The sequence below is a fragment of the Brassica napus genome, chromosome C1, assembly GCF_020379485.1.
Source record: "Brassica napus cultivar Da-Ae chromosome C1, Da-Ae, whole genome shotgun sequence".
In the NCBI taxonomy this organism is placed as follows: domain Eukaryota; kingdom Viridiplantae; phylum Streptophyta; class Magnoliopsida; order Brassicales; family Brassicaceae; genus Brassica; species Brassica napus.
Genome location: NC_063444.1, coordinates 23786676 through 23806801, shown reverse-complemented (window position 1 = coordinate 23806801; position 20126 = coordinate 23786676). Strand labels below are relative to the sequence as shown.

Below are 20126 nucleotides of genomic sequence, written 5' to 3'. Positions count from 1 at the left end.
TTCATCTCCAACCCTTGGTGTGGGTCGTCCGTCGGTCATGTTCTTGTTTGATTGTTGGCCGGTGGGTTGACCTATGCCAAGGGACGGTTCGGGGGTGTTACAGACATGGCCTATGAGTTCATGAAAATAGAGGTTCGAGATGGATAAACTATACATTTCTGGTTCGATAATTAGATGGGTATGAGGAAATTAATCGAAGTCACAGGAGCCATTGGCACTACGTATTTGGGTCTTCCTCGAAAAGCACTGGTGTGTGATGCGGGTTCAGGTTATGGCTGGAGTATGAGAAACAAGCGCAGCAGAAGGTTTCACGTGTTATATAATCAGATTCTTACAGAGCCTGTCCCTGATGCAGATAGGGGAACTGATCTGGTTCTGGGGAAGCAAGGAGAGGATGATTTCCAGGATAAGTTCTGTACTGCAAAGACTTGGGAGCAGATAAGGATCAAGAAGCCGAAGGTTGAATGGTGCAGGGTCGTTTGGTTCACGCAGAGTGTTCCTAGGTACGCATTTATCACTTGGCTAGCAGTACAGAACATGCTGTCTACTAGAGACAGGACGAGGAGTTAGGGTATCACGCAGGGTTGTGGACTCTGTGGAGAGTGGGACGAGACAATAGATCATCTCTTTTTTGCTTGTCCTTACTCATTCACAGTTTGGGAAAGTCTGGTGAGAGGCTTCTTTGGCCAGAGGACAAACTCCGACTGGACCCTCACACTCAATGCGATCCAGCGAAACAGGTTGAATCGTCTTGATTCCATCCTAATCAAGATGATCTTTCAAACAGTCATTTACTATGTATGGAGGGAAAGAAATACGAGGCGGCACCAGGGTAAATGGACATCCATGGACCAGCTGCGAAAGGTTATTGATAGGTCGATGAAGAACAGAATCATGTCACTGAAGTATGGTCCGCAGCATCGAAACGCTGGACTTCTGCAGAGATGGTTTCCGCTCACCAACTAGTTTAGAAGATGGAATTCCATATAATCACACATTATTCTTTACAGTATATTCTTCGTAGCCTGATTCTTTTGTAAATGAAACTCTTTCATGATTGATCAATAAATTTGAAATTTCATCAAAAAAAAAAAATCATTGAACCAAAAAATCCATTTTAAAATCTTTTTTCAATCATCACATTATCTTATCTACTATATTTATGGTCTCTTTGACTTAAACACGAAATATTTTATAATTGCAAAATTATCATATGTCTTTAAAGCTTATATATTGAACGATTAACATATATATTCTTCAGTGTGCATTGCAATAATCACACATTTATATTGATATCTAATTATCACATTTATTTTATTTTATTTTTAATTGAATACATAACATTTTTCTATTGTAAATTTCTAATTGTTTTTTAATTTTTCTAATTTTCTCTAATAAATAATTTATAAGTTCTTATAAATTATTTAAATTTTCTGATAAAATAATATTTAAACCATCATCATTAATTTTATAAATGTTATTGAATTTATATAAATGATTTATAGGGCTTGTATGAATTATATAATACACTATAGTTATTATACACTTATATATGAATATAATTTTTGATGTAAAATATAAAATTATTATATTCATTTATATATATTTTTTAATTATATAGTTTATAAATATAAAAATAATTAATCAAACATCATAACTCTTTCTATAATTTCAATAATTAGTTACCATAAATCACCATTTGTAATATTATTCGATTATTTGGAAAGTGATATTAATTTGTTCTGGACGTAATATATATTTTTTAAATCAAAATAAATGAAATAAAAATTAGAAATCATCGACCAACTAAATTATAAGAAATGTTTAAGACTTCACCAATGATGGACAGTAGACACATAAGAAAGTGTAACTTAAGTGACTTCTTGTTAAATAAATAATTTACATTTTTATAAATGATTTTTATAATTTTATAAATTATTTTAAAATTGGGATAAATTGATTTTTTAATAGATTATAAATAAGTTTTAAGTCTTTAAAAACATTATTAATGATTTATAAAGCATGTGTGGACTTGATATGATTTTAAAGTCATTATATATGAATATATGAATATAATTCATTATGTAAAATATAAAATTATTATATTTATTTTTAGATAGTTTTTTTTGTTCGCTATATTATATAGTTTATAAATATCAAAAATAATTGATCAAACATTATTAGCCTTTCTCTAACTTCGAAAATTAGTTACCATAAGTTATGATTTGAAATATTTTTTACATTATTTGGAAAGTAATGTATATTGATTCTACACTTACCTTAAATTTTTAGATCTTAATTATTACAATAAATAAAAATTAAAAATCATCAACCAATTAAATTTTAAAAAGTTCATAAGACTTCACAAGTAAGTGTGACACATAAGGAAAAGTCACGTAAGTGACTTCTCATTTAACATATAAGATGATTATTATAATTTATGAATAATAAATTATATATATATTATTTATTATTAGTAAGTATTTCTGCAGTTCAAAAGGTAATCGTCACAGTTTTTTTTTTTTTTTTGGTAAAAGTAATCTTCACAGTTTTATAGGGCATAGCGCATAGGTGGCATAAACAGCTCCCTAAAACGTTTCTTAACACTTTGATCCCATTTGAAACTGTATTTGTTTTATTTGTCTGGTATATTTATTTTTAGACTAGGTCTAGGGGATGTAGAGAGAACAAAACCTCATGAAAAAACTATGTGTCTTCTTTAGTTTACGCATTTACATATCACATTGATGAAACATATAAATATATCCTGAAAATCCAAAATTTCAAATGGTACCAAAGAGGATTCATGCTAGAGATCTTGTAAATCTGATCTTGTTTCGGGTAGATTATGGATTGGTGGCTAGGAGCCTAGGAGTATATTATCTGAAGGAGATGAGGAAGAGAACTTGTAAGTGAAGTAATAAAAGAGTTGAATTAGTGATGTGACCGAGAAGTATGAAGTTCCATGGATACATTTCTGATGAATGGCATGTGAATTTATTTTCGATTAATTAATGGTAATCAGTCGTATATTGCTTGAGGAATTCCTTGGTGGATACATGGTAGGATCATGGAAAAAAGTTTGGCATTATCACGAGAATTCAGAGTTGTTGATCTTTTGATTTTTGAATAAACTTATTGATGTATGTTTCGTAGGATATCATGATATTTACTTATTTTGATTAATTTATTATTATAAATATTTATAACTAAATATATAACTATAATATATCCATATAATTATTCATTAAGGGTACCAATGACTTTAACCAATTTATTCATTAAGGGTACCAATGACTTTAACCAATTTAACTTTTAAAGTGAAAAATTTAATACGAAAATTACATAAAATCATGGAGAACATGACAATTAAAATTACTTTTCGAATGCAAAAAAATTAATTCAAATAATAGTAATATACATTATTCAAACTAATTATTTAACATAAAATAGGGATTTTTTAGAAGTTTTGACTATGTCGTTGGATGTAAAGGAGGAGTAGACTGACTCTCATGTGTTGTTTATGATATTAGATGAGCTTAGAACCTGAAACCAATTGATAAGTGGATTGACCCCATATATCTTATATATTATTTATGTTTACTTTCAACTTTCAATTTGGGAGACTTTGTCTCTAGTAAGCACACTCGAGATTTGATGGCTCTTTTAACTTTCGGAAAAATATAGATGGACCAACTTTGGATTGCGGATCGGGTTGGATTGCGGATCGGATTGGATTGCGTAGATAGGGATATGATACCATATTAAGTTCGATAAGTTTTTAACTAAAACCAATTTGTGATGACTGGGTTGGTATGTATATTTATATTATTATATATTATTTATGATCACTTCCAACATCTAGTGTGAGAGTTTGTTTTTAATATTGTTCTCATATTGAAACAGACATAATCGACAGAGATATTAAGATAGATGTGATGGCAGTGTGTGATGCAATTATTCAGGCTTTGTGATGCATCATGGTTGGTGGTGCATAAGGTTCACCATTCACTGGATGCAGCTGTCAGAAAGGGAGGTTCGCAACTATCATGAGTGTTCAGAACAAGATTGAATATCCATATAAACTCTCAAGAAGCTGATGTGAGGAGAAGTCCTCATGGAGGGGCATAGTAAGTTTTTGTTTCAAATTAAGAAGACATGGGTTGTTGTGGTATGGGATCAATCACATGACAATCATAATAGACTCATAAAGTGCTCAAAGCTTGGAGGCGTTTGGTTTTGGATTTGGTCTTCGACAGGCTGAGTTTCGGATTAAGGAGTTAAAGACTGGTTGTAATCTAAAATTTTCGCTAGATCATGTTATATGAGTCGGAAGACTCAAAAGAATTTTATTGTGGAGCTTATTTTTCTTGGACAAGTAAGTGTTTTGCTCGGAATAAATTTCGATACAAAAGGACGTTGTGACAGTAAAGGGTCAATATGATTATGATCGCAAGTTTGGAAATAAGGCATTGTGATAATCGGATGATGATCGTCTACAAAAGTCTTGATATTAAGAAGCTGTGATCACAAGATGTTGGTATGAGGCAAGGGTCCTGATCATACCATCTTTTAAGAGAATGCTAAAGCCGAGTTCGGAATTGTGTCTCACGTGTTCTTGTCAAGCTTAGAGAGAAACCGGGAATATCTCTGATGATGTAATAGTATGGTAGGTTGATATTTGACAGCGGCTATAAGACGCTGGAATAATAAATATCACTAGGCTTATGGTTTGTATAAGAGTGTGACCATTTAAGCAGGGAGAGAATGAAATGCGATGACATAGGGGTGTGTTAAAGTTGATCTGATGTGAAGCTGCTGTATGTGATTTGGTTGTTTGATCTGTTAATGGGTTTGAAGTGTCGCACTTAAATAAAAATGGGGAGAACGAAAGAACATGTGTTACTTAGGTGTAAGACAGAAAATTATTGTGTTGATAAAAAAAAAAGACAGAAATTATTGTTGTTACAATGAACCGAATGTTTATTTCAACACAGATGAAGTTGACATGTTATTGACACATACACAAAGTGTGATGAGAGAATAAAAGATGTTTTCAAAAAGCTTCTTCGTATGTTGCTTACGACTGGTGTAGCTTAGAGAAGAAGCAATTTACATCATATTAAAGAGTGTGATGGATAATATGAGAAAAGGAAAGATAGAAATGTTTAAGAGCATACAACATCGATCAAACATATATATAGTGTGTGAAATCTGAACTTTCATCGTTCTCGTAGCTAAAAAACTGAAAATATGACAATCACACCCAATGTAAAGTGCCATTTCCTAGCAAGATTAGTAGATAATCGCAGTCTAGTAGCATTCCTTGCATTGAGTCCCAAACATATGAAAAAAAACCCAAGCAGTTTATTTATATATAAAAGAAAAAGGAAACAAAACAACAACAGCGAGTACGTCTGGGAACAACCAAAAGTAGTACAACAACTGACAAACCCAAATTACCACACAAAAGAAACTGGAAACTGAAACTAAGTCTTTTACCATATGATCGATCACCAGCTTCATCTCTCAGTACTTAGTGCGACCATCCCCTTCTGTTATTACATCTTTGAAAGTGCCACCACTTGGGATCATCGGTAACACATGTTCTTGGTGCGGACATATCACATCCAACAGGTATGGTCCTGGTGTATCCAGCATTGTCTGAATAGCTTCTCGGAGTTCTTCTTTCTTCGTCACTCTCGCAGCTGGAATCCCGCAAGCTCCTGCAAACTGCAGCATGTTAGGGAAGATCTCGTTCTCCCTTGCCGGGTCCCCGAGATAAGTGTGAGCTCTGTTAGCTTTGTAGAACCGATCTTCCCATTGCATGACCATCCCAAGATGCTGGTTGTTTAACAAGAGTATCTTCACAGGAAGATTCTCTACACGGATTGTGGCCAGCTCTTGAACGTTCATTATGAAGCTTCCATCACCGTCAATATCCACAACAATCGCATCAGGGTTCGCCACAGACGCTCCAATCGCAGCAGGAAGTCCAAAACCCATAGCTCCGAGGCCTGATGACGACAGCCACTGTCTCGGCTTCCTGTACTTGTAAAACTGCGCCGCCCACATCTGATGCTGTCCAACACCAGTACTGATAATTGCCTTCCCTTCGGTTAGCTCGTCGAGGATCTGAATCGCGTACTGCGGAGGAATGGCTTCTCCAAACGTTTTGAAGCTCAAAGGGAACTTCTGTTTCTGCTCGCTCAACTCACTCCTCCAAACACCGAAATCAAGCTTGAGCTCCTCCGCCCGGTTCTCAAGAACCTTGTTCATCCCTTGCAAAGCCAGCTTTACATCACCACACACAGACACGTGAGGTGTCTTATTCTTCCCAATCTCAGCAGAATCAATGTCTATGTGCACAATTTTAGCCCTGCTAGCGAAAGCCTCGAGCTTTCCCGTGACACGGTCATCAAACCTAACACCAAACGCCAGCAACAAATCACTATGCTCCACAGCGTAGTTAGCATACACAGTCCCGTGCATGCCAAGCATCTGCAGGGACAACTCATCGTTACAAGGATAAGAGCCAAGCCCCATCAAAGTACTCGCAACGGGGATCCCAGTAAGCTCGACAAATCTCCCCAGTTCTTCACTCGAGTTCAAGCTTCCACCACCAACGTACAAAACAGGCCTCTTAGACTCCGAGATCAACCTAACGATCTGACCTAACTGAGAAACTTCCGGAGGCTGAGGCAACCTAGACATGTAGCCAGGTAAGCGCATAGGTTGATCCCAGTTAGGAATCGCAAGCTGCTGCTGAATATCCTTAGGAACATCAACCAAAACCGGTCCGGGTCTACCGGAAGTAGCTAGAAAGAAAGCTTCTTGAACGATCCTAGGTATGTCATCAACATCCATCACCAAATAGTTATGTTTCGTAATAGACCTCGTTACCTCAACGATTGGTGTCTCTTGGAAGGCGTCAGTACCGATCATCCGGCGAGGGACCTGTCCTGTAATGGCGACAAGAGGAACACTGTCAAGCATCGCGTCTGCTAACCCGCTGACGAGGTTGGTAGCTCCGGGACCCGAAGTGGCTATGCAGATTCCCGGTTTGCCGGAGGAACGAGCGTAACCCTCGGCGGCGAAGACTCCTCCTTGTTCGTGACGGGGAAGGACGTTACGGATGGTGGAGGAGCGAGTCAAGGCTTGGTGGATCTCCATGGAAGCACCTCCGGGATAAGCAAAGACGGTTTCGACGCCTTGACGCTCGAGGGCTTCGACGAGGATATCAGCACCCTTGCGGGGCTCGTCGGGAGCGTAGCGGGAGACGAAAGTCTTGTTCTTGTCGGTTTTTTCAGGGGAAGGAGGTGCGACATTGACGGGTGAGTTGAGAACGGCGGAGATGGCGAGAGGACGGTGGAGACGGGAGGAGTCTTTCTGTGGGGTTAAGGAGAAGGGAAGGGAGAATCTGGAAATGGGTAGAGGGGATTTGGAAGAAGGTTTAGCGGTTAAGGAGATCGGAGAAGACGATGTTGCCGCCGCCATGGTTAGAGGAGAGAGAGATGATGAATGAGTTTGTGAACGTGAATCGTTTTATAAAACGAGACTTGTGAGGGTTTTGTTTGTTTACGAAAATACCCTTGGAATATGATTTTTGTTTGTTTGGTCTTTTTTTTTTATTAATTATGGATGAATAGAAACGAATCTAATCTCGTTTTTTGTCACTTCACTTATTAAATAAAATGTAGAATTTGTGGATCTAACTGTTCTTGATTTCTTGATTGTGAGACCTGAATCTAAGCAACAAAGTTGGGAAACTGCAGCAATAGAGTTATTTATATAAAACAATGAAGTAGTTTTATTTTACAGAAATTAGGACCAAATCCGTAATATATTTGCATTTAAAAATGTGCACTAAGAACGTTTAGGCTACAATATCTATTATTATAAAGAAGAATTTTCTTCACTCTTAGACTATCTACCTCAGCTTCCATGTTACTAAGTCGTTCAACTTGAGCGTGAAACTTTATATAGATAAGTGGATTTCCCCCGTGCTGACACATGTCATTCAGGAACGAAACTCATGGTTTCATTAAACGCAAATGTTGATGGGCTTCCGTTGGTTATTACGTTGGGCTCTGAGTTTGGCCAGCAAGACCAAAGCACAAACTTTAGAGTTCCTGTTCTTCTTCCACACTGAATCGAAAAGGCTTCTCCTTCGATCTCTGTAACCAGCTATGGAACTTCGAGATTTTCAATTCACGTGATGATTTCCTTTGTAGATCATCAATCTTGACGTTTTGCCTTCTCTTCTATCAACGGAAACGGTTCCTTCTCTATCACTCGGAATGTGTATGAATACATCGCAGGTGATATGTCTTGGCAAATTAATTGGAGATTTCCTATTATTACTTTATGGTTTCTAATTTTTTTTTACACTTTGATTTCTGATTAAGCGATTCCTTGAATCTTTTATTACTTTATTGTTTCCAGTTATTCAAATCCATGATTATTCTCTTTTGCTTCCCTTCTTTCCATTTTCTAAAAATCTCAGGAGATGGCGAAGAGGTTCGGTCGGTAAGATCAGCTCCACAGGGACCTTCACGACGCTCTCTGGAACCACCAAATGGCAGGTTTCATTCTTTATCTCCTTCTCTGCTCTCATATTGTCTTATTGTATAACGTTTATTGATTGCCAGTATCGTTTCTCTGTACTTAGATGAGTTCCAAAATGATGTTCAATCTAGCTACGACAATGGTTTGAAAGACGAAACTCGAGACAGGCATCGTGAGTTTACTTTCGCTATGGAGACTCAGGTTGTGAAGATAGAGAAGTCTCACAAAGAAGCTAGCAAAGGAGCTCCGAGACGGGTTCGTTTGGACGAAGATGATCAAGATGATCGTAATGAGCTTACCCTTTTCTTAGCTGGACCATCTGACTCTTAAAGGAAACATATTTCCACAAATGGTGTGAAAGTAAATCAGCTTCAAGAAGAACGGCGAGTGCTACTGATGATTTTGGTGCTTGGATTGCGCTTTCTGATGATGGGGTACTCCACAAAGCTTTGGCGAGCCATATGTCTGACCTCCAAGAAAAGTTCCCAGCTTCTCTGGTGTCTTGAACTATATGGAAAGCCTTAGATTGTCAAGGAGACTTTGATGCTGCATTGTTACTTATCCAAACTAACCAAGCAAGATCTTCCAACGTAAGAACATTACGCACGTTGACCATATCGGTTCAAAATACTTGCTTTGTGCTGGAATAGATAATTCACTCATTTTGTTTTCAACCATATATAAGCGACCACTGGATATTCCATTTCAGTTAGAGGCCGGAAAAGAAGACTAGGACGAGGTACAGCTTCTTCAGTGAGACCCCTTCGGTGAGCTTGCACGTTACCATGGAAACAAAGCATTTGGATCATGCTTGGTGCCACTGAAGTATTGTCTTATTTACATTAAGTTAAGGTAAAATCTTAAAACCTAAAAACCACTTTATAGGAAACTTGGTCGATTCTGATCATGACAGTTCTTGAAAGTTAATGAAGGAACAACTTAACACACTTACTGTATATATATGTTCGACTATGGCCCACGAACATTAGACTAGGAGTCTGACTTCTGTGAACTGTATTGCGATATCTTGGGGAGAAATTTGTGTGCTGGATTCTCTAACAGCCAATGTTTGGTTAATATGTGGTTCAATGGATGATAGTGTGTAATATATTTGGTTGGGAAGGTGATATTCAAATCTTCTAACGTGCTGTTAACTAATTATTTTTCAGAAAATATGGGACCATAGGCTTACAAGAGAAGGATCTCAGGCGGACAATACTCACGTTACAACTGCAGTAAGCAATGTTAGTGAAGTCTATGTTACGAGGAAGCTTCATGCTTTAGTTTTGTAATAAGGTATAGGAAGATGAGTGATTGATTGTGTTATGTATGCTATTGCTTTGCTTATAGAGACAAAGAGGAGAAAGTGGCTTCAAGATAACCTAGAAACAAGAAGAAAAAGATAAGAGAATCTGAGAAAATGGGTCCGCATCTAGAAGGACCAAATATATTTCTCCTTATTCTGGGTTTGGTTCTGAACAGTTTATTGCTGTTCTGTCATGGTGGCAGAACAAGTAGATATGTCAGGAGGTTAGAGGAAACAGTTGATATGCCGCTCGATAGTGATGTTTTTCGTGTTCCTCCTGGTTTCAGTGCACCGCAACATGTACGTATACACCTTTTCTCTCTATAATCGACAACCTCTTCTGAGTTTTGTTCCCCAAAATAATTATAATGATTAAGTATTAATTTTTTTTTTGTTTTTTTTTGTTATGTTGCTGGTACATCATTTTAATTTTTCGGTGGGTGTTAGATTTTCTCTTTTTAAGTTTAACATTAGAAGAGCCGGCCATCCTGAAATTTTAGATATTACAGTAATTTAACTCTTGAAACCTAGGGGTTCAAAATCTTATTTAACTATGCTAGAACCGGCTCTGAATATTAGGTGTGACGTGTTATCTTTTTAATATTTGTTTCTTTAGCTACTTGGGTTAATTGTGTCAGTAGTTTTAGTGGTATGTATTCAGTTAGGTTTGTTAAGGTGTAGATATTTTAGATGATGAAACGTTCCAAAAAGAAAATGATGAATCGTTTAATATTTCTATTTCATATTTATCTATGTGCAACTATGCAGTTCCTAGATATGTGCAGACAGACCATCTTCTGTTAAAGAGGGATCTCTACGGTTTTGTTGTTGTGCTCAGCCAGATCATATCCGACGCCCGAACCAATGAGAGAAGCAAACCTCACACTGAACCTGACAATTGATGGCTCCACAATAACTACGCAGCTGCAAGAACATGGAGTTTGGGTAGACTTGCTGATCTTTGTTTAAAAAAAAAAACGATAACGATTGGCCCAAGTTGAAGATTGTAGCGAAAACTTGATGAAGATTATCGAAGAATCTGAGAGTGAGGAGGAGTTAGTGTTGGAGTACAATTTTTCGTTTTCAAGTTTTTTTTTTGTTCAAGTTTCATACTATACTAGATTTTAGGGCGGATTTTTTTTTTTTTATATTTGTGTGTTTTTAGTTATATCTATGTTTTTCTTTGTATAATATTTTCTTAAATGATTAATAAGAGATTTTTGTAATTGTACTAAAATAGTTAGACCATACATATATTAATAGGTTATGTTCCTAATTTAATACTCCATCTGTTTCATATTAGTTGTCGTTGTAGAGGAAAATTTTCATTTTAGAATAAGTGTCGTTTTGTGATTTCAATGAAAAATTTATTGATAAGATTTTTTTGTTTATTTTTCTATTGGTTGAAATATGGTTAGGTGTATGGGTAATGATGTTTTTATTTTGAAAATGTACAAAATTAAATGTTTTATTAATATGTGTGCATGGACCTAAAACGACAACTAAGTGAAACGGAGATAATAATATCTAATTATATAAAGGAGAGATTCTCTCAACCCTCCTTCAGCCACGTCATAAAATAGAGATATGAGAGTTTGACACGTGTCTATCTTGCTAATGAGCTTCACTATTGTTTTATGTTAAAGGGCTTAAACGTTTGGGCTTGAAAAAATCCACAGACAAGGTCACGGCGTTCTCCTTCTTCGATAATGTCGACCTTAGATTAGTGCTATTCGTTTTCTCAAGCACGGAATGGAAAACAATGAAGGTTCAATCTCTGTTCTTGACGTTTCTTGGTTCATCTCCCCTATTCGTTACAAGATGAATCACAATTCGTCATTTAATGATCCTTATCTCCTTTCCAGGCGGCGGAACTCAACCTATAAAAAGGTCCGTCTCCATCCCATGAATATCATCTTCACCATCTTTCTAATCATACGAGAGAAACTGCTTTCAGTATTATATCTAACTCATCTGTCATACTCTCTGATTTGAAAGCGGATCGTTGTTTTTCCACCGTGGAGGTCCGACTTCTCAGGTTTTGGGAAGCTATAAAGTCAACCTTGAGGCCAGAAGTGTGAAGCGAGGCGGGTAGCTTATGGGTTTTCATGGCCGAGAGTTTCAGTCCCTAACAAAAGAAGCTTTCATCATCATCCTAGATTCTTATTAATGGAAATCAGTAAGTAAACTTTTCTTTCTCGTTCTTCCCGTGCACATGGAATTTACATTTGCTCAATTTTTTTTAATTTTGCTTATGTGTTTTTGACGACTGAAGATCAGAATCCGATTTCAAGTTATGGATCTGAAGATTAATCAAGCGCTGGCAATTGAATTTTTTTTTCATACCAACATAAATTCACAATTGAAGGCTTGGTGAAGTTTACGACCGCAGGTTAGCGTTTTGCATTTCATCCTTCTAAAAGTTTTTTGTTTCCGCATACGTTTCTATCGTTCGCTGATTTTGATTGGGTTGGTGATTTACATGTGAAGTTGTGGCTGATGACAAGTCGAAAACCGGAAGAAGCGGTCTAAGTCTCATTTTACGAAGCTTCTTTCCGGTATCCACATGTGTGTCACTGGTTTCATATGTTGTTTGCGTGTTTCGAACGGGTGTGGCGTGTTCTCCTGTAAATTGAGCTTCTATGGAGCGAAATTTGTGAATTCATGAAGGTAAGACCAAACAACTCTCTCTCCCTCTAACTCTTGCAAGGTGATGTTAGAATAATGTCGCTGTCTGGTGAAACTCCAGATTATGTTATGTATAGAAGATAATGATTCCACGTTCTTTATAGGTGTGTGTCAGATACGTAATTCTTTAGTATCCAAAGAAAACAGGTTACTTAAGAATCAGCGGTATCAGCTTCTAAATCTTTTCTTTCTTTTCTTTCTCTTATTTATATTATGAGATTAGTTTTTAACTTTATATCGACATGTTTGACAAAAAAAAACTTTATATTGACACAAAAAAAAAAACAAAAAGAGTCAATATGCAGAGGAAAGAAAGGCGGAACAGAACTGAGGATTTTACATAGATCCACTTATTACTCTGTTCTTCTTATTCTTCTCCTGGTTTTTTCACATACTTAAAAATTATTGGCTTATCTTTTTAATAGGGTTCAAGTATATTCACGGCTAAATGATCCGAGTTTTTATTTTATTCAAGATCTTCTGGCCTTTCACGTTTACAAAATTTTTTTTGAAGAATCTACAACCAATTATTCTTCACTTATGTGTACATAAGCTCTAACAGTTGACTTCTCCGAAACATTTTTTTTAAAAAGGGTAAAAGACAATCTCTTGCATTTTATTTATGATTTCAGACAAGATCGTATATATATATTTGGTGTGGTAGTCTTATCATTGTTCTTTATATATGTCTTGATTGTTTCAACATATTCCTCAAAAAGATTTTTATTTCTCTGAACTATTTTCTGGTGTATGTAGTAGAAACCCTCCCCAAAGCAAAACAGGTGGTTGCATTTATTCACAGAGAAAACTCAGCAACAAGCTTCATCAGATTTGGGCCATTTGGCAGACCTGGAAAATGCCTCTCGGCTTACGACGCCCGATAAATAATCTTAATGTAGGAAACTTCAACAAAAGATCGAAGGATCTGTGCAAAAGAAAAAGGATTGAAGTGTAGTCTAAAAAAAAGGATTGAAGGATATGTAAAGATTACGCAGGTATCTATATATATATAAAAATGTATATAAAAATGTTTGTTTCCCTCCTATTGCGACACGTCCGATTCCACATAGGAAAATCGTTTTATGGCGTTGCGACACGTGTCCAGAGAAGGAAACCGCTGCGTTTCATTAAACGTCCGTATAATTTTTAGATCTTAATGGGCTTTACCTTGAATTTGAAAGTGGGCTCCGTGAAACGATTATACAAGATACAAATTTGATAATCAACTCCGCATAACAGCTGTCGTCTCTCCTTCCACCGCCTTAGCTTGGCCGAGCAATTGCTATCAGTAATGCATGTCAATGAATTCATCCCCACTTATGTGCTATTAAAGTTAGATTTTTTGGCTTCTCTTTCAAGCTAAGTTGTTATATATACTGGCCCTCTTCTCTTCTGCGGATGAAACTCCAAAGTTTTTTCTGCATCTATTTATCACACGATCTCTCTCTGTCTCTTTTTAATTATGGTGATTTACAAGAGACTATGGCTGAGAGCTATAACCATGGCCTCCATCAAATCTGACTCCATCAGACAGATCTACCGAGCATCTCACGGTTTCAGTGACTATTGCTTGGCTCAACAACGGCGGCAGTGAAGATGGTGATTCTTGCTTGGCTTGATGGCGGCGGTGGAGCGTGTTGAATCGAGAGTGGATATGGCTGGATCAGGGCCGGGCCTGAGAATTACCGGCCAGAAGCAAAATATTTTTTTTTTGCCCTTTACTTTTAAAAAAAACATGAAAAACACTGAAAAGTGTAGAGAGGAGATTCGAAACCGGCCCCCATTAGATAATATAATGCATCATTTCCGCTAGACCAAAGACCACTTTATGTATCTTTTGGCCCCTAAAATTAATAATTATAGTCCGGTCCTAAAGCAGATGCTTTACCTGCCTCTATTCAGGCCCGACCCTGGGCTGGATGACGGGTTCTCTTGAAGCTCCGACGGTGCCGGTGCGATGACAAAACTCGACCTCGGCGGCACACCTAAATCACCGATGGAAACTCGCCGGAGATGAAAACTCGGAGACGTCGCCGGAATAAAATATATATGCATCTGAATAATATATGTATATATTTTATAGTTTCTATTTTACTTCAATTTTTATAGTCTAAAAATTGATATTTTAATCTTATTTAGTATGACAATAAAGCTAAAAATAAATATAAGGCCCAAATGTCGATTCATTTATAAGTATTTTCCAACAAATTACATATATCAGATTTATATAAAACATAAAATAAATTGTAAAATGGTATAACATTAAAAATCTGTCATTAAATAAATACTTTACTTTGTTATTTTTACCGATCAAAATATGCTTCATTTTATTAACAATAATTTTTTTGTGATTTTATATTTTATAAAAATAGAAAAGAAAAACAAATTATCTGTCATGCAGTTTACTTAATTCCACTTAATTGCAACAGTTTTGAAGTGTAAGCTCCTAAAGTTCTATAATAACAGAATTTTACATATATAATGTTATATACTAATTAGAAGAATATAATTACTAAAATATATTTTATAAGTTCTATTGTTATTATATTCTAATTTTGCTAAAATTTAATTCTAATAACTTTAGTAATATATATTATTTCTTTTTAAAATATCAAAGAATCCACGCCGTGCGAAGCAGTTAAAAGTATTTCTTGACTTAAATTTCTGTGTTTTTTCTTTAGCTTAATACATGTCTATTTTTTTAATTGGGCATGTACTGCAAAAAAAAAAAAAATTTGAGTTGTATCTCTATCGAGACAAGGAGATGCATCGTGATTTTCTTTAAACGTTTTTTGTTAATGTTTTTATCTCTAATCACCAATCTTTGGTTTATGTAACATAGCTAACAATAATGTTTATGAATCATGAATATGAGAAAGGCTTAGCATTCCCTCCAAAATTAGTAATAAATTAAGTTTTTTTTTACCCTGATTCTCTTAAATGATATTGACTCTGAGAATTCGTCTGTGAAGCGGTTGAATCAACCTTGCTTACGACTGGAACCCTACTAAAGTAGATAAAAACATGATAGAAGCTAAGCCATAATATGGAGAATGTATGGTGACTATGGCTCAACTTACTTCTTTACAAACTGACAGCTCAATACGTTTGTATCTATAAGTTGGTTAAATATCAACAAGACAAAAAATATTTCCTTCTGATTAACTTTTGTCTAGAGAGCTTGATTGTGTGTTCTTAAGATAACTCTTATGAAAATGAACAAAATACAAGTCTTTTGTATTTAATTTATTCTAAATTCTAAAGCACAAGTAGGACTCAAAAACTAAGACCCACCTAACACAATACAAATCTCCATAAAATACAATTGTTGTCATGACTCTATGTTTTACTACGCTAAACAACACAAACCAAACTCAAAATACATAAACCTTACGGTCCACGTATACGTCAATGTAGAAAACAATTCATATAAGCTAATATTTTTGCTAAAGCAAGTTATAAAAACTGCACTAGCCCTCACAAAGAAAATAAAAAGTCCACAGCGAAAACCTACCTATAAAACTCATGTTGTTTTCACCAATGCATTCGCTCAACCAAAATCGCATTCCATTATATGCACAAGAAACCACACTTAATTAAATAATATAGTCCAGCTACAAAAACTCAAAAACAATTCAAAGAACATGATTTTCATGTTGAATCATCCATCCATCAATTTAAACTCGACAGAAAGAAACCAACTACAACATCATTTGCCAACCAACTCTCACAATTGGATTTCCATATTAACAATCATACATTTATAATAAAAAAAATATAAATATAACACATTCCGCACGTAGCGCGGACCGACCCTAGTATTATAATAATCAAAGGGCGCTGTTAACTATAATTATTTGGGTTTATAAAATAAAGAAAGGAAGTCTCGGTTTTCACCTTCTAATGATCTCAAAATTCACCGACTGATATAAAAGACCAGAAGTTGTGATTAAGAACCTTGATTAAAACACATTAATTAGGAAATGAAAAAAACCATATTATTGATGTAATAGATGATACGAATTGTTGATAAAAAAAAAAAAAAGATGATAACCAAAACACTGTGGGGTTAAACAAATAAAAAGCTTGAAAGCATTTGAAGAAAAGGATGTAAAATCCTAATTGGTGATTACCATCTCCAATTAGATGAGCATTGAGTGGTGACAGAACATTATGATAATAAAGTAATATATACAAAAGAGGTACACAGTACACTAGAACATCTATCAATTACTTACACACTCTAAAGTGTATATAAGGCAGGGGGTCAAGAAGTTAACCAAAGGCAGTTATGGACTAAGGGAATGTAGGGAACATCAACCACAGATTACAAAGTTGTAAGCCGGTGAACCAAACAATTATGAACCTTAGTGATACTTTTAGTTAAAATAATACAATTTTTAATTAAATTTGTTTTATCAGTTTATTTACTCGCCCGCCCGTAGGGCGGGTTTACCCTAGTTGATATATATATATATATCAATTAAAGTCAATTTAGTGGTTCGTGCGAGTATTTGCTCTGAGGTCTGACAAATATATCAATGACGCTATCACTTAGTATAATATCAAATTCCAAAGTTTGGTTTGCTAAAATTATAGAATAAAGGATAAGCTTTGTATAAATTCTAATACTTGAACATGTTATTTTGAATTGCATATGTAGTTATTTTGTTATCCAAAAGAAACACGAACAAATGTACACATGTATGCTATGAACTTTATAATTTCATATATGCATTACATTTTCTCAACTCTCACACTCCCAAAATTTTGAAGTCTAAAAAACGAGCATAATAACTATGATGTTGATGACTCTTTAGCTTATGTTTTCCTGAAATATTAAATTAAAATAAAATGATATGTGCATATGTAATTTTTTTTAAAAACTTAGCTATTAGAATAAATAAAAAAGCAAAATTCTAATAAATAAAATGAAACTTATGTCTAATAATAACAAACTTTAGTCAATTTTTTAAATTTACACTAACTTAATTATATATAAAGAAATTAATGTAAAAATCATATTCCTAAAAAAACCAATAACATTTATTTAGAAAATTATAGACGTATATTCAGATAATATGGTTTACTTAATTTACAAATATAGTAGTATATAAAAGAATAAATGATGTATATTTTTTTATCACAGTAATTTGAGTATTTAATTTTTACATTCTCTAAATAAGAAATTATAAAATAAAAATAAAATAAAATATCTGTAAATCCAAAAAACAAACACAATTGTAGAGAAATACATCAAAAGTAAAGTGTAATATGTCTGAAGCTTTTTATTATCTTATTATATGTATTAAGAAAAAATAAAATAGTGTTATCTTTTTATTACATAATAATTGTTATTAAAAATATAATGCAACTATTAAAATCAAAATTTACATTATAAATTAGTTTATATGGAATATATTTTACTGTAAACTTTTTTCGTACTTTTTTGTGATAATTTGTATTTTGTTAAAAATATTTAATCAGAAAATACACAATCTCAATGAAAATTTAACAGTTTTTGGAGTAGTAAATATAAGCAATAATAAACATAAATCAATAATTTACAGTATAATATAAGCATAAATAAATAATATATATATAGTATAGTATAGTTTTAATCCAACAAAGCATTTGACTAATTGTCACTTATATATCAAGTTTTATAATATAAATTTACTCTAGCAATTCTAATTATTTTTGATTTATAATCCCGCCCGTAGGGTGGGCCGGCCCTAATAATCTATATTTAATAGTAAACTCATTTTTTGTTAACCGCTGACGTCATTAAATTTTTATAGGAAAAAAAAATCAAAATCTAACGGTGGAAATAATTCTGAAAATATAATCTAAAAGATATAATTTTGTTTAGAATAAAAGGTATGACGCCATCGCTTTAACAATCAATGCCTTTATCGTATCTCTTCAAAGACGTTCCCTAAAACAAATTGCAAGTTATTTTCCCTTTAAAAATTGTATTCTTTCACACGCATTGTTTCAGTAGAACCGTCTTATAATTCCAGACTCCATTAAATTATTGTTAACCCTTATTTCTCCGCAATTCTCTAATTATCTAAATTATTCCCTTTGGAGTTTCTTCAATTACAGTAAGCATATTTTTGTTTAATCAAAACCTAACAGTGGAGATTGTTCTAAGAATATAATATAAGGGATATACTTTTGTTTAGAGTGAAAGGTATGACACCATAGTTTTACCAATTGACGCCTTCATCCCACCAAATCATACCTGTTCAAAGGCGCCTCTTAAAAAAAACTGCAGAATCTTTCTCGTATCCCCCCACTCGTCACCTTCCCTTAAGAGACATGTCTTTTCAGAATGTTATACATTGAAGAGATTGAATAGGTTGTCAAATTTATTTGAGGTTTTCTCTTGTTTTCTCTTTCGCTTTGTTTTGTTGCCATGCTTTGCAGAAGATCTTATTTCCTCTAATCCTCTCTCCTTTTCAGGTAATTTCACTCTCATATTCTGTCTCTGTTGAGTTTATTGTCCCTATTTAGTTTCTGCAATCCGATATATTTCCCTGCAATATTGTCCTTGATGAGTATCTGGTGAGTTTATTGTCTCCCTTTGCTTCCAGTAAATTCAGTTTCTTATTGTCTCTGTTGAATTTACTGTAGCTATTGAGTAATCCAATCTATTCTCTTCTCTGCTATCACTCAATTTACTGTCCTTGTTGAGTTTTTCATTCTTCCCATTCAGAATATCTCTAGAAACAACAATTCAATACAAGTCATTTGTTCGCTCTATCATAGTAGCGAAAAGGTACCTTTCCAAGCTGACTTGGCGTCCATATTAAAGAGACGTCAATGAATAGAAGTAATAATTTCAACTAAATTCGACTGATTTTACGAATGTTTCCAAATGTAGAGATTTTATGTTTTTAGGATGTAAGAATATTGATTGTATAGCTTCTACGTGTATACCAATGTTCTCCTGAAGATAAATGCCAAGCTTGGTGGACTGAATTGTATGTTAACTATGCAGCGTTCACCAGCAATGCTTTTAGTAACACAAGTTCCTACCATCATTGTTCGGCTGGATGTATCCCATGGTTCCCCAGGTCAGTCTGTTATACCGTCAGTTGTTGCGGTTGTGAGCTCCATACAATGGCCACTCTTATCAAAATATAAGGCATGTGTGTGTGCGCACACAATCATCGGAAAGCAGTAATGATTAATAAGCACGTCTAACCCATCACAATCGAAGAGATTTTATGTTTTTAGATTGGAGAGAATTGATTGTGTAGATTGTAGACGTACACACACGAGAGATGTAATTCATTCCTTAGTTTACAAATCGTTTTTTAACTCTTCGTAAGTTCTAGCAAACCTGTTTCTTTGGAGGTAGACACCACACATTTTGCATCTTAGGGCGGGGTTCAGTCTCTCTCTAAAAACCTTACGTCTCAACAACAAAGTATCGACCTCAGATCTGCTTGGTGGCTCCGGCGGTTCGCCGCTGTCGGAGGCCTTCCCTCTCCCCCTCTGTTTTTTCTTTGCTTCTTCGCCAGCTCTCCTCCTCCCCCGATATGTTGGTGGCTCT

The 20126-nt window shown here is 34.8% G+C and overlaps 1 protein-coding gene and 1 pseudogene across 1 annotated transcript; one reads left to right on the top strand and one right to left on the bottom strand.

Moving 5' to 3' along the window:
• Positions 1–5347: 5347 nt before the first annotated feature.
• LOC106353716 (acetolactate synthase 1, chloroplastic) lies at positions 5348–7537 on the bottom strand. Its single transcript, XM_013793508.3, has one exon. The coding sequence runs from the start codon at positions 7495–7497 to the stop codon at positions 5530–5532; it is 1968 nt and encodes a 655-aa protein (XP_013648962.1). The 5' UTR covers positions 7498–7537; the 3' UTR covers positions 5348–5529.
• A 498-nt stretch (positions 7538–8035) lies between these two features.
• Positions 8036–13607, top strand: LOC106366635 (annotated as a pseudogene).
• The last annotated feature ends 6519 nt before the right edge of the window (positions 13608–20126 follow it).

Bases quoted from the DNA above. Each gene is read 5' to 3' on its own strand.
- LOC106353716 (XM_013793508.3), bottom strand. From the start codon at position 7,497: ATGGCGGCGGCAACATCGTCTTCTCCGATCTCCTTAACCGCTAAACCT.